Below are 15,493 nucleotides of genomic sequence, written 5' to 3'. Positions count from 1 at the left end.
TGCAAATGATTTAAAGGATTGCCAGTTTGCCTAATGACACGTCTGTGGGATAGGAGAAAAAAAAACAGGGCACTTAACTAAAATGTACTGTAAACTCAGAGATAATATGCTGGTTCCAAGCAGAAGGTATCACAGTGTGATTCACAGAGTTATAGACAATACTGACTTCTCACACAGAGAAAGAAAATGTCAGAATGGTTGAGAGCAGATAAAAGAGTTTAGAGGGCAATTATCACTGAGGTACAAGGGAAGTAGCACACTGAAAGTTAAAATACAGTGTTTGTTTGTCTTTTTGGCTTTTCCCATTTAGGGGTCGCCACAGCGGAACTCCGGTCCGCTAAGGATCGGCAGTAGATTTTTTTATGGTGCCGAGTTGCCAGCCGATACCCAACCTTCAGTGAAGGCACGCCCATTCATGCATGTCTTTCGGAGGCCACTCGACTGTGGGGAGGACATGCAGATTCCACACAGAAGGCACTCCAGCTGTGAATCAAACAGGAGAACCTCTTGCTGTGAGGCAACAATGCTACCGCTGTACTACCGCGGCTGCTAAGTATAAATACGCAGGAGTGAGCAGGTATTTATTTTCACTTTATTAATGGGGATAATGTAGTGGTTGATAAGGACATTGATTGGCTTATAGAAAGTCAGTTTCTAACATACATATAATGTGTACACAAGGATGGCCTGTGCAAGCACATTTGGCTGTAACAAATTATTTGTGGTGTGATAGACCAAAAGTCTGTCAAATTAATAAGGCTGACAAGTTGTAAATTACATAGTACTGTAAATTAAATTGTATGATGTACATTCTGTATAGTGGAGTCAGGACAGCTGCAGAGACAGTATGTAGTCATATAGGGTTCCTATTAGATCATCCAAGGCGCATAATTTCAAATGCGTCTTTGCCAAGCTTAAAATAACAAAAACTGAAAACAGCGAAGGGGCATATGAGAGATTTATTTTTCTGGGAAAGAAATTGTTTGCCTGCCTCCGGTAGTTTGCTGTTTTGTAAAATGTAGTGCCATCTCGGAGTTGGTATATTTAGTTGGGGGGGGGGTGTGGGGGGTAAAGCCCCCCCCCCCACACTTTTTTTTGTGTGTGGTGATTTTTTTTTTTTTTTGGACAAGCAATTTCTTTCCTAGGGAAAGAAATCACTCATATGTAGTTTCGCTGTTTTCAATTTTCATTTTTATGGGTTTGACGAAGACGCATTCGAAGTAATACTTCTCTGACATTGTGATATAGACCCATGATATATGCTATATGTTATAGACACAGTCCAAATTTCATTTTGTACTATGAGAATTCATTAAATTAGATACAGTCTGTTGTACTGCTTGATTTGGCCAAAGCAATGTACCATGCTGATGTGGGTTTTACAGTAGTGAACATAAATAGTGTTTGTTTAAGTGTAATTTATTGCAAGACTCTATTTTTTATTTCAGTTATGTTACCTTATTAAATTATGCAGTGACATACATTAAGCAACACATTACACTGTCATATCTTGGAGAAAAAGCTGGGTGTATTATCTGCTGATATGGAGTTTGGACAATAAGGATTAGATAAAAAAAGAGTTAAGGCCATGCTATAGAATATGTGCCTAGTCAGAGTAGCAACAATATGAAGCTGTCACTGTGTTGTTAGTAAGTACAAGTTATGTTAATATACTAATGGGCAAAAGGAAGGAAGATCCAGGAGCAGAAAAGTAACATATCAGTGCACAATGTAGATATCATATAATAGGTGGAAAAGGGAAGAAACCACATTATGCTGTGCCCTTAAGAAACATAAATAATTGAGACAAGGCTTTTAGAATCTATTGCCTACGTACTTGTAAAAGAGAGGACGTTTCAGGTTTTCAGACCAGGTGCTGAAAAGGCATGACTGACATGTTTTCATTTATTTTTTGAGGCCTAAGTAAGAGTATGGAACCATCAGTATGTCATTGCAGGCTGTAATGGATACTGCTATGCATACACTTATGAGCAAAGGAAGGGTAATGGTCTTGCTGTGGCAGCCAAACCTATTGGCTACAGATCAATAAATCTTCTGTCTGTCAACTCAGTGTCTTCTCATAAACCAAGTGCCTGGCAAGTCTGCTGCAATCTGAAGTTGAATGTTCACAAATGGGCCAGAAAATTTGGGAACTTGAGAAACTAATAATGTGGTAGAAAATACCACATTTCAAAGACAACACGTTTCACTAAAATAAAACTATGTATCCACTCTGCTGACTGGATTACTTAGCTAGGCAGAGTCTATTTATAGAAGGACCCACAAAGGAAAATTCCTCTAAATCTCTAAATAGTAATGCAGATAGATAATATTTATCACAAGTGAAACAGTTGCAACTCTGTTTCAGTAATTACATGTTTTTTTACAATTATTCACTGAAGAAAAAAAAGCATTTAATTATGAATAATTTTCATATAGTTTATTTAAAATGAACATATATTTTGTAAATTATTTTTGTCATTACACACACAGCAAAGCTTGATTTGATGATTTGTCTCCATTGTTAGCTCCAAATGTCTTGTGGAATTCAACTGTTTAATCTGCCTGTATTAAAGTTATTTTCATATAATACAATTTAAGACTAGTATGATGGGTAAGGAGACAGTATATCCTGTTTAATGTAACACACATAAATAAGTTTGTCAAATGCACAACTATAATTAATAGGATGTGATATTAATATATGTGCGCTGTAATGAGCCTTACATGTTGGAGGAAACGTTTTTGAGAGTATATGAAGGGATTACTTTTTACTGGTTTAATACTGTTGGCATTCTAGTTTATAAGCTTCGCATTATAAGGAAAGCAAGGCAAAAAGGAAGATTAGTATGTAGGCTGCACTGAAAGGTAAAACATTTTTAATTTCACAGAAATGGAGATGTCAGCATCAGGAGAGGTAGCCAATGGAAGCAGGTCAAGGTAGTAGTGGGGACAATACTTGCCTGCTGAAAGATAACAGGGCCAGGGACATGAAGGCTTATTACTTCATGCTGTATGACAGTGTCTGCAACTAGGAAAGGCGAGGGAAAGATGCTCATTCTTAAGCATGCGATACTTAGAATCATAAGTGGAGTAAGACAAGTACAACCAATATGAGCATCATTGGATAGGTCCTTGGATTCACTCATAAGTACATAATTTTAAGCAGGTAATCCCACACTCAGAGCAAACATTGTTCTCTAAGTAGTGCTTTTCAGTATCATATCAATATTATAAAAAATGTAAACAGATGGAGTAATCAGAAGGGCAAGATATCTGAAGACTGTTACACCATCACAGTTATCCTTTATAGAAGTAAACTAAAACATTTATTAATTAAAACATATTGTACCAAGAGCTTGTTTTTAGAAGTAAGCTTATTAAGATATAACAAGCAAATCAGTATGCTGACCAAAACCTCACAGAAAAGATTAATAACATAGTATTTCCATAGATTTTAGAGTACTGTATCATTTTATTGGGTTCTTCTACAAATATTCGAGTCCCAGGCACTCAAACACTACTGTCTTGAAGCCAGGGACTTGAGCATTTGTAGTTCTTACAGGCTGCTGCCTGCTCATGGGCTTGAATACGAGTCCAAGAAAACAGCTGCTGCACCGTACCCAGCACTCCAGTCACGTAAAATCCAAAGAAGTGTGGCAGCCTTAGGGAGGCAGTGGGAGGGGAGTTTTAAGATTAGGGAGTGGGAAGTGAGTTTTATGGTTAGGGAGTGGGAGGGGAGGTTTAAAGTTAGGGAGAAGGAAGGGAGTTTTAAGGTTAGGGAGTAGGAAGGGAGTTTTAAGGTTAGGGAGTGGGAATGGAGTTTTATGGTTAGGGAGTGGGAGGGGAGTTTTATGGTTAGGGAGTGGGAAGGGAGTTTTAAGGTTCATGAGTGCATAGGGAGTTTAAGTTGAGGGAGCTGGAGGGGAAATTTCAGATTTAGGGAGTGGGAAGGGTGTTTTAAGGTTGGGGAGCTGGAGGGGAATTTCAGATTTAGGGAGTGGGAAGGGTGTTTTAAGGCTGGGAAGCTGTAGGGGAATTTCAGGTTTAGGGAGTGAGAAAGGAGTTTAGGGTTAGGGAGTGAACAGGGAATTTAGGTTTAGTGAGTGGGTTGGAGTTTTAGGTTTAGGCAGTGATCTGCATTTTAGGTTTAGGGAGGGGGTGGTGTTTTAGGGTTTGGGAAGGATAAATTAGGTTAGGAACTCAGTGGGAGTTTTAGCATTAAAGTTAAGGCTCTGGTAACACAATGCTGTTTATTAGGATTGGGTGTTGGAAGGGCTAAATAGTTAAGTAAGATAGAACTAGTGGGAGTCAGATCCCTAGTCTTTTTGGACAAACTAATAGCACACAAGCACTTGTATTAGACCCCATTTTACTGCTATTATGGACCCACAGTGTATGACATGTTAATCAAAAATGCCACTGAAATTTAGATGGCTATATATAGGAAAAATATTGAAGGCTTCATGTTTACCAAAAAACAAAGCTAAGTACATAGTTGCCAGCTTGCCTTCATTTTCCACCATTTTATATATCTGATTACATCTATTGATATCCACTGTTTCTTATCTTAGCCAAGTGATTGAGGAGTAGAGAGTTTCTGGTGGATTACTATCAAAAACTTGAAACTCACAACCGCGAACGTTGGTTTACCTGATGCATATGCTCGACTCAAAAATATTAAGTAGGTCCACAGGTTGACACAGCAACATCGACAATGTTCTGTTGATATTAATGTTGGCAGCTGCTGTTGCCAACCATGCTTCATGTCCCTGCCTTGTGTACATCCGTATTAACTGATGGACACTTGAACGTTGACATGTTGACAGTCGCTCCTACCATCTTCGAGGAGGTGCCTGTCGTGTAACTGACTTTCAACAATTTGATTGTATACTATTTCTGGTCATTACTTTTCATTTGCATGTTTGCAATTACTGCCTTATAAAATTCTCATAGTCTTTTTCATGTTAGCTCTATTTAATCTTAAGGTTGTTGAGATACGTGTTCTTGAACCTTAGGTGACTTGCTTTAAAGGCAGTGATGTTATAGTTGTGGAATAAATACTGCATTATTGTTCCTTTATTCCAGATCCTATATTTTGATAGTGTAGGTATCAGAAATGTCAAAAGTCTGTAGAATTTCTGTAGAATTTGATTTGGCTTTAAAAAAAAAAAAAAAAAATATATATATATATATATATATATATATATTTTTTTTTTTTTTTTTTTTTGCACAACAGGCAATATGGTAGCAAAATCCATTTTTTTGGAAACAGATGTTTAATTACCCAGAGTTTAATTTGTACACAGGATGTTGTCTACAAGTGTATTGTGGTAGCATTCTGCCATCTGTGGTAATAAGTGAATGTGCAAAATTCCAGACTGCGTGTGTTGGGCTGTAATTCCTTCATTCTCCATCTACAGCCATTGTTAACTTATTCCTGCCACTGATAGTTCGTAATGAAACATTTGTTTATACAATACTGTTTATTTTAATTTACATATTCATTTTAATTTTCTCAGGGCCACAGCAACACAGAGAGGCCAGATCATTTTCAAGGATGCATTAGCCCAGCAGTTATGTGAACAGGGAGGTAAGATTTACATTTGAGTCCTTTTCATATTTTACATAATACTCTGTCCTGGTAACATTATGTAGTAACAAAAATATAAAGCATTATCTGTGTTTTGTGTGTCATGAAGAAAATATGAGGAAAAGAAAGCAGGGTAGTAAAGGATGAAGGGAGGGACTGAACCATGGAAAGGGGAAACACCCTATTTTTTTGGTGGGTGGAGGATCACCAAAAGATTAAGACGAACACATTTACAAACTTTCCAGAAGTAACAAAAGCATAGGCAATAAACTGCCTTAACACGTAAGACTATATTTCAGTGCATAAATGTGGTAAGATTCATGCATGTGGGCTAGTGAAATAGTTTTGCAGTAGAATTAATAGCTTCCTTTTGGAAGAAAATCACACACAAATGTCATTTTTCAACAAGTGCCATCTTTTGTTGTTTGAGAAATCAGTGGCATCTGTCCCAGTAAACAATTACTGATGCCTTTTACACTATAAAACCTCATTTCGATTCTTCAGCCTTTAAATCTTGTTCGGAAATGTTTTACCTGCTGATACATTTTTTCTTCTTTGTGTAACATTATTCAAACAGACATATTCCCCTGACATTAATGTTTTTAACATTATAACATTTTCTTTCTGACAACAGATCTTAGAAAGTGTCTTCAGTTTTGTATCTATGACCTTTAGCTGTAAGGAAGTGGTTTAGTTTTTCTTTTGTGCTTAGCAAGATGAAAATGCTAGCATGTTCAATTTGTTTAATTTATGTTACTGACTTGTATTACAGGATAAAATATTTTTTTCTAAAACCTGCCTTTCTGTTATAATTCATATATTTGCTTAAGACGCTTATAATTCTTACATTTAGATATGTGGATACTAATGTTAAATTTGTATTAAGGTGTATGCTTTCTGCATAGTAATCTTTTATATATTTTCAGCTATTGAAATTGTGTGTCATTTAGTCAATTCTGTCAGAAATATAATTTCGAACAGTAAATCACTGGGCATGTGGCAATAAATATGCTAACATATCGCTGCAATCAGTTTATCCTGAGAACCTCCCTAATAACATTTTGGGACCTTAATTATAATAGTTGAAGGTCACAACTCTGATGTATTGCAATGGAATATAAAGTGTAATAAAGAAAGTATTCCTGAGGAGATGAAAGTCTAAGTTCAAAGCTCATTAAAAGCTAACTTCATAGCCCTTGTATAATTTGTCATATTAAGTTAGAGCAGTTTAATAAATTTGAATCACAAATTAGAGAAAAAGATACCTAAGGCAAAACATCCTTGCTCTTCAGAGTGCCATGGGAATTTAGGAAATGTGCCCACCCCCATTAAATTTTTAAATAGTAGACTATGATTTTTTTTTCTGTCCTGCAGTTGAATAAACCATATTTTAATTTTTAGTATTATAAATTATTTAGTTTTTTTAATATAACCACATTCATTTATATAATTGTTTTTGTTGTTTTTTAAAATCTACATTCATTGCTTGTATTGCTGCCTTTTGATAAAGAAGATCTAATTGATGTTTCTTCAATTTTTATTTCATATGAAGCAATTTGCAATCGCCATCTTAGTCTTAAAGGATCTATGTGTTTGATTCAATGAAGCTCGTTAAATAGTTTGTTATAACCTGCTTTTGGCGAATAATACAACTTGATTCTTTTGTTTCCTTAGAGAGAGAAAAAAACAGAATAAGTAATTTTTCTGAAACATTTCTAAAATCATCAGTCAAATATTATAAAAAATAAAAATTGTACTATCTTCAGCAGTGCTTATCATGCTATTTAGGCACTTGTGGTCTTAATATCTTCATAGGTTCATAGGTAGGTACTAGGCTATCGGCCCAAGGGCCTACATAAGTCTAGCCAGCAAGGTTCCATGGCTTACGCCACCCAAGAAAGTTATTTACCTGTGCCACTGTCGAGCAGTGGCACAGAAGTGATCCCCGAGGTGTATTTCCTATTTCCCATCCACTCATCAAGATTTTTCTTGAAGAGTGCTAATGAAGAACTTTGCTTGATATAGATGGGTAGCTTGTTCCAAAGTATAGGAAGTCTCTGGGACAGGAATCTATCCCTCCAGTGTGTCCTGTTTATTGTGGTGACAAGGTTTAGGTCCCTAGAGTGTGTAGCTCAGAGGGATTGGGATTTCATTAAGTGTAGCATGTCCAACAGCTCTGGGTTTGACATAGCTTTATATGTTAGGCAGAGATCACCTCGGAGTAGGCGATATGCTATGGAGTAAAGCTGGAGTTTTTTGAGGCGGTCAGTGTAGGGCATTTGTTTGAGGCCAGTAATTCTGTTTGTGAGGTACTTCTGTGGCCTTTCCAGCTGCTGCAGATGTCTTGTGAGGTACATTCCAAAAGGGGCATTGTACTCTATAATGGGTCTAATGAGTGACAAGTAGAGGGGAACAATGACCTCTTTTTTCCTGGATGAGAACCCTTTTATGATGAGGTGTGCCACGTAGAAGGACTTCCTGACTACTGTGGCGATGTGACTATCAAAGGAGAGACTACTGTCCACCTGGGTCCCAAGGTCTCTTATCACGCATTCGGTGTTAAGTAAATTGCTGCCTATGTGGTAGTTCATGGGTACAGAGTTTTTACATAAAGGTCAGATAAGAAAGAAGCCATGAGCGGAAAGCCTGTGTCTCTCCTGTTCAGAAGTCAGCATTAATCTGGATTTATTAATACATTCCAGCTATATTTGATAGAAAAATACTGTTCTGGTTTTATTGTTATCTCCATTGATTTGACAATATTTGAATAAAGTGACACTGGAAGCATTGATCAGGCACCTTAGAAGTGTTCATACAGAGGTAATGTTTCAGATTAAAACTTATTTCTTAATGTTGTTTTGACAGTTACAGCATTCTGTAAATAATTTGCAGCAGAATACCTGCCATATATTTGCTGAGAATGAAAATATAGCTTTCTTTAAGTACTGTTATCAGTAAGTTTCAATAAGTTACAGATGCATGAGAAATTAAACTTATTTTAAACAGGCACTGGGTCTGATATAAACACTTCTGTTTCCTAAAGCAAGTGTGAAAACACTACACTGTAAAATAATTACATGCATTCATAATAACTTGCCAATGAATATACTTACCACATTTTTGCAAAACAAATTTCCTGTGTCATTCTGTATTATAAGACACAAATACTTCCCTCAGACAAGATTAAATGCTGTTCACAAAAGAAGGTTTAAACAGTGAAAGATTTCCTAGTAGACTCTCAACATCTGATCTTAAGTACTACATAGCAGAAAAGCTAAATAAACTAGGAATAACCTGTATGTCACCCATTGGATTACCAGCTACCTCACAGATAGGACACTGATAATCAAAATAGAGGAAGGTACCTCCACAATGAGACCAGTCACCAGAGGAGTCCCCCACGGTTCTGTGCTGGGACCTCTCCTATTTGCAATCAACTTTTTTGAAGTAAAAGCTAATACTAAAGGGCTCTGGCTTACTAAGTTTGCAGATGACTGCAAGCTAGGAGCAGTCATTGAATCCCCAAATGACTCAGCCATCCTGCAGTAAGGTTTGCCTCAAATAAGTAAGCGGTGTCAAAATCATGGTCTGAAACTAAATGCCAAAACACACATTGTTATGTCATTTGGGAAGTCATCTACCCCAAGGAGCTAACACATTTATGATACACCCCTAAGAGTTGACCCAGCTGTTTGAAATTTGAGAACTTATATAGACAGTGACCTAACGTTTGACTAACGTGTCTATTGTTGTAAGAAAGTCTTTCTATATTGCACAGCTTATAAGCAAAAGGACTGTGTCCAGATCTAGGGATGGGATTGTCTCCCTTTACTCAGCCCTCATTAGATCAGTCAATGAATATAATGTCCCATTTGGCATGTATCTGTCCAGACACATGCAAGAATTGCATAGCCCACAGAGATACCTTACTAAAAGGATAGAAGACCTAAACAACATGTCCTACATGGATTGACTCAAAGCCCTGTCACTATACTAGGTATCCTATACACTGCTAAGGGGTGATCTGTGTCTGGCATACAGGACATCCTCTGACCCACTACTGATGGATTTACTGTACATCAGAAAGTCAAATGGTGTCAGTGATACTTGGCCTAGGGATCTAAACCTCTTCTGCAACATCAACAGAATGGTTTGGAGGGACAGATATAATTCACAGAGGATACTGCTGCCATGGAACAGACTCCCCATCCAGATAAAACAAAGTTCAGTCCATCCATTTTCAAATACAACTTAGATTTATGGATGGGAAACAGAAAATTTACTCCCAGACTGCCCCCTGCACTATTAATGGACAGATTCAGCTCCTAAATGATTTATCACATGCATTGGTCCCCTCAAATTATATATGGTATGATCTCCGTTATTATCTTTAGGGGTATATATAATTATCAACCATGGGCTGGGTAGGGCTAATCTATAACAAAATGGAATAGATGATTTTGGGCACAAAAAGGAAAAGTGGGTAGGCTTAAAATGGCCCTCAAGGTCAGCTAGTCTAGTACTTATCTATGAATCTATGTATTTACTGTCACAATAATATATCTTTGAATAGCTATTACCTAAAGAATAATTCTGATGTAGTTTTAAACTATCTGGTTGAAGAAGCACAGCAATTAACAGCAGCCTTCGAAAATTCTGTTTGTTATAACTATTTGGAACTTTTACTATGTTAACATTTCCTCTTAAAATGAGCACTAAAAGTCTGTTTGTTCCACAAATATTATATAAGTCAGTATGCATTTTAAATTCAGAGGGTAGGAATACGTATAATTAATTATATTACAATATCCCCTCTCTGGGCTAGTAATCAAAGAATCTGAATCCTCACCACTAATACTAGAGAGACATGTTCACTTGGAACAAAAATAGATACATACAGTATTTCAAGATGTAGCTCTCTGCATCAAGCATGATTTCCCTTAAGAGCACACAGGGAACACACTCAGTACAGGGTCTGGATCTCGGTCTCTCTCTCTCTCTCTCTGTCTTCCTCCAGGTCCCCGATAAGACTCTCCACTGGCACAGCTATAGAGTTGAGTCCTCAGCTGAGTGTCCAAACCAAGTATTCCAGCATCATCTCTGTGAAACCAGTGCTTTGTGTCCCTGCTCCAATCAGCTGGCACACACACTCCTTCAGATTTGATTTCCACACACAGACACACACACACACACACACACACACACACACACACACACACACACACACACACACACACACACACACACACACACACCTGGGATAGGCTAGCACAGATTTACCAGCTATGCCCCCTTCTTCTCACACTATAATGTAGTTACTGCCACCAGACACTCCAAAGTCAGCTATTCTGAGACTCTTACAAGGGTACCAAATTATATTGAGTGAAATGAATATTAGTACAAATGGTAGTGTTTTGATTAATACAGTAAGGCTTTCAGGAGTGACCACAGAATCGCCAAATTGATACAAGTACTCTCAAAGGTTAAAATATTCTCTAAAGGACCAGCTGCAATGAAAGGTTTAAATATATATAATAAATAATAAAAGAACATGAACATATGGAATATCTATTTACAATAAACACCAGAGTTTCAGTCACAGGAAATATTAAAATAACATAGATAAATAGATTCATACAGATACAGAAAAACAGTACTTAACTAAATCTCACTATATTTTCCTGACTGATCTAAAGAATTACTATTCCCAGGCTCACTTACTAGACCAAGGCAAGATGAAGTGTGTAAGAGATGCTTCTTTGTCAGGTTACAAAAAAAAAAAAAAACAGACTGATCTGAGATTTCAGTCTCAACTAGTATTAAACATCATTTTAATGATGGATTCCAGAATGACATCACATACATCTGGTCATCTGACGTCTGGTTCCCATGCTACCCCCTTGGCTAGAAGCTGCCAATATTTAGCATGTATGTGTCAGTAATATACTCCATAGAGCTTGCTAAGATCTGTTGCAGCCTCTAGGAGACATAAAACCATAAGACACTTTCACTCTTCCAGAGTAGCAATTAGTTCCCTGCTAGAGACAATACAGAAGGCTTCCTAGTACTTGTTTTCCCAGACATTTTGTCTGTGGCTACAATCAGAACTGTAACACACAATCTTTATGGCCTAAATTAAGTAATTTCATTTCTTACTATTTTTCAAAATTAGTTGGACTGAGATTAACCTCTTCTCTTTCAGCATCCTCTGTTAAAACGTATACATTTATTCAGTTACACTACGGTCAGGACCCACTGTTAATACATTTTTAACACAAGCATCTGTACAAATCAGTTTTATATACAAATGACATATAATTCTTTACAAAATTCCAGCGAGCTGTGCTGATATATGTTATATATCCACTGCCCTACTTCTCTTGGCACAACTGGTAATACCTCACATTGTTACATATACTGTTTCTGAGTCTTAAGACCAAGGAAACTTAAAACACTTAATTTTTTCCTGCATTAAAGTGATTATGGGTAATACTACAGGTACTCACAAGCTAGCTGCTCACGACATACCTGCAGGCTGCCACCTTCTTAAAAAAGCAAGTACTTGAACTCCTACAAGTCTGATATCCCATTTCCACATAGCCCTCCCAACATCAAGTCCTAAGTACTACATAGTCCTATCAAAATCTAAACTACCTAAAACTCCCAAACTGACTCTTCTGTCCCTAACCCTAAGCCTCTACTCCCTCTGTCTAACCCTAAAGTCCCCAATCTTTACCTTAACCTAAAACTACAACCCTCCCTCCCTTCCAAGCCTAAATTTCCTTATCCCTCACTTACCCTAAAACTCCCTTACTGCTGCTTAATCATAACAGTCCAACCCCATTCCTAAACTTTAATCCCCTGGTTACTCTCTTACCCTAAAGCTCCCTTCCTGGTACCTAATCCTAAACCATCCTCCCTTCTCACAGCTGCTTGACTGAACACATATTCAAATTCTAGTGTGGCCAGAGCTCCCTCCCCGTGGTTGTTTGCCAGAACTCATATTAATGTCTGAATGAGAGCAGCAACATACGTGAGCTACAAGATGCTCGAGACAGTGGGTTTCCATCCCTTGTGACTCCAGTGCTTGTAGTGTACCAGAGATTTCATTTGGTGATTTATCCCAGGATGGTAAGTACAACAATCTGTACCTCCTTTAGTTTCCGACTATCCCCTTCCCACATCTTAAGCATGGGTGAAAAGATATAGTGCTCATGGGTTCAGTAATTGTATACTGATTTCCTTTATAGTTTAACTAGCAGTGCTGTGCTGCATTAACACACACCAGATTATTAACAAGTTTTATCTTCCTTAACTGTTACTTGTACTTGTCTCAGTCCCCTTCTGTCCCTGAGGACTATGATCACTTATGTATTGTTTGTGCTTTAGTACAATACTTTATAGTCAGGTCATATGGGCAAGCTAGATGATTCCGTGTGCATTTCCTGATGAGCATTTTCTGAATAATATATATGTGTGTGTGTGTGTGTGTTTGTGTGTGTGTGTGTGTGTGTGTGTGTGTGTGTGTGTGTGTGTGTGTGTGTATGTGTATATATATATATATATATATATATATATATATATATATATATTAGTTTTGCGTATGTTAGTAAGTTTCACTGTTTCCATATTTAATATTTCTTATTTAATTAATTCTCCCTCAGATTTAACAATGACTGTTCTGCAACAAGCTGAGTTTTTCAAGAATATTGTGTTTTTTTAATATGCTGTTACATATAATGTGTGTCATACTAGTACAGTGGAGTAGTTATATTAAACAAAGTGTATATCTGAGAGTGACATTTTGATATGTAACAAATAGTTCTGCAAGATTAATAAACTGTCACTTGCATCCAGTCATTTAGAGATATTTAGAAATTCTGAAAGATATAATAAGAGACTGACTCTTAGGCTTAGCTCATGAGAGTACAAGACTATAATGATTCACTTATATTATTTTGTTATAAAAGAAAGAAAAGTCAGTCCATTGTTGCACTGTCTATTCATGGGCTTTAAACAATCTATGTAATCTGTATAATGCATGTGTAAGAATGGTAGAAAACTAAGCCCACTGAACTCACCAGGTACATAAATCTAACTCCTTTGTAGATGCATGCTTCCTTCTGTCTGCTCTCCTGAAGGACTCCACCATCATTCCTTACTTCTCCTGAACCTGTTCTCAGAATCAGAGCTGGCTAGCTTATTTGTTGCATTCTGGGGCCACCTTGATTGTGTTGGTGAAGCTCTGAATAAATCTTATTTCTGTTGTCGTAAACATGCTCCCTTTAAAAACTTATATTCACTTAGACATTTTTGTTCTTCTTCACCGATTTACCCTTAATGTGACCTAATATAAATGCCCCAAATAATTACCCTTTGCTTCTAATCATAACCACCACCACATCCTTCTATATCCTCTCTAAAGCTAGGAATTCTAGTCTCTCATCACTATTCAAACAACTTATATACTGATGAGGGACATTGTAAGCAGTTCAGAATCAAGGTTTCATAACACAGTTGTATAAAGATAAATTGGCTGAAATTGTTTATGTTTTGGTAAAGCTGCTTTTCGCAGTAAGACCACTGCTGACTCCAAATATTAACTTTTTCTGAGATGTGGCAGTCGCAAAGTGGATTCCATACAATAGTGTTTATGGAGAGAGCAGAACTTCCCAGAAGGGTGGGTTTTGACTGCTATTTCCTGCAAGTAATTTTCTTTCAAACAAGCTGTATTTGTGATAATTTGATTAAATTGTGGCCTAAAGAAATTTGCTTCAGATAATTCTTCTTGACACCCTTGTAAGCCATTAGCCTTAAATCCTTCATAAGAAACAACTTGCAAAACATGTACAGTCTCACTAGAGCCTTGCCTTGTATTAAAATCACAACAGTATTCCTCAAGCTACCATCTCTATTGCCAGCTGTTGGAATAAGCTGCAGTTATCTATTAGGGGTTTAAATCCCTAAATATATTTAAAAACAGGATAGATATATGGATTGGTTTTGAGGTTTCTGCAACACGCATGATATGTCTATGGTGCAATTTGGCCTTCTAGCCTAAACACAGTTTACCTGAAACTATGAAGTCAGTGTCACAAGAACTGCAACCCAACACTCTGTTTAGTTTGCATACCCCTGTCAACTTTTGGCCAAATGAGTCAGTTATACATAATTGTAAGTCTCCTTCTATATATCTGTTCTGCTAATAGCACTGGGTTTAAGACCTCCACCCTTCTCTGTAACAAAGAGATTTGGATCTTCAGGATACCCACCTACACATAAAGAAAGCAAAGGCATTAAGAAGATTATTTTACTTCTGAGAGAAAGGCAGTCTGAAATTTTGAGGCCCTGCTCTTTGGTCTCACCACAGCCCCCCTAGAGTTTAGCAAATGCACGGAAGTGATAGCAACTTATCTTCATTTGCTGGACATCCAAGTTTTCCCTTTCATAGACAATTGGCTCATAGATGCCACTTCAGGGGGAGGGCTTACTGTGAGTAAAAGACTATTTTCTGCAACTATGCTTCTCCCTGTGCCTTACACTAAACAAAGCAAGATCACAGCTGGAACCCTCATAGACATCATTGTTTATATCTGCCAGCTGGATACCATACACTCATGAGCAAGCCTTCCTCCCAACTCAATTCTCCATGAACAAGCTTCTTTGAAACAATTGTTACAACAGCAGAACCCGCTATCTTTAGCAGTACTAAAGGCTCTGGGTTTAATGGGAACAGCTTATCTATGGTCCTTCCCAGCACAATATCATATGAGGGCACTACAATAGATTCTAAGAATACACTAGTCTTGAATTCATGAGCCAATGATTAAGCTGATTTGTATATCCAAGACAAGTCATGAACATCAACAGTTGTGGTTATACCAAACATATCTAGCCAAA

At 37.2% G+C, this 15,493-nt stretch overlaps 1 protein-coding gene across 4 annotated transcripts in view; it reads left to right on the top strand.

Moving 5' to 3' along the window:
* RELN (reelin) overlaps positions 1-15,493 on the top strand; it is a 3,085,913-nt gene that overhangs the window by 899,541 nt on the left and 2,170,879 nt on the right. For all 4 annotated transcript variants that reach the window (XM_044088524.1, XM_044088525.1, XM_044088522.1 and 1 more), the window contains exon 4: positions 5,523-5,593. In XM_044088524.1, the coding sequence (XP_043944459.1) occupies positions 5,523-5,593 (71 nt within the window). The remainder of the gene's footprint in view (positions 1-5,522; positions 5,594-15,493) is intronic.

This window comes from Protopterus annectens, chromosome 11.part0, assembly GCF_019279795.1.
Source record: "Protopterus annectens isolate FY-2018-M chromosome 11.part0, PAN1.0, whole genome shotgun sequence".
In the NCBI taxonomy this organism is placed as follows: domain Eukaryota; kingdom Metazoa; phylum Chordata; order Ceratodontiformes; family Protopteridae; genus Protopterus; species Protopterus annectens.
The sequence above is the reverse complement of the archived record's forward strand: the minus strand, read 5'-3'. Positions and strand labels throughout refer to the sequence as shown.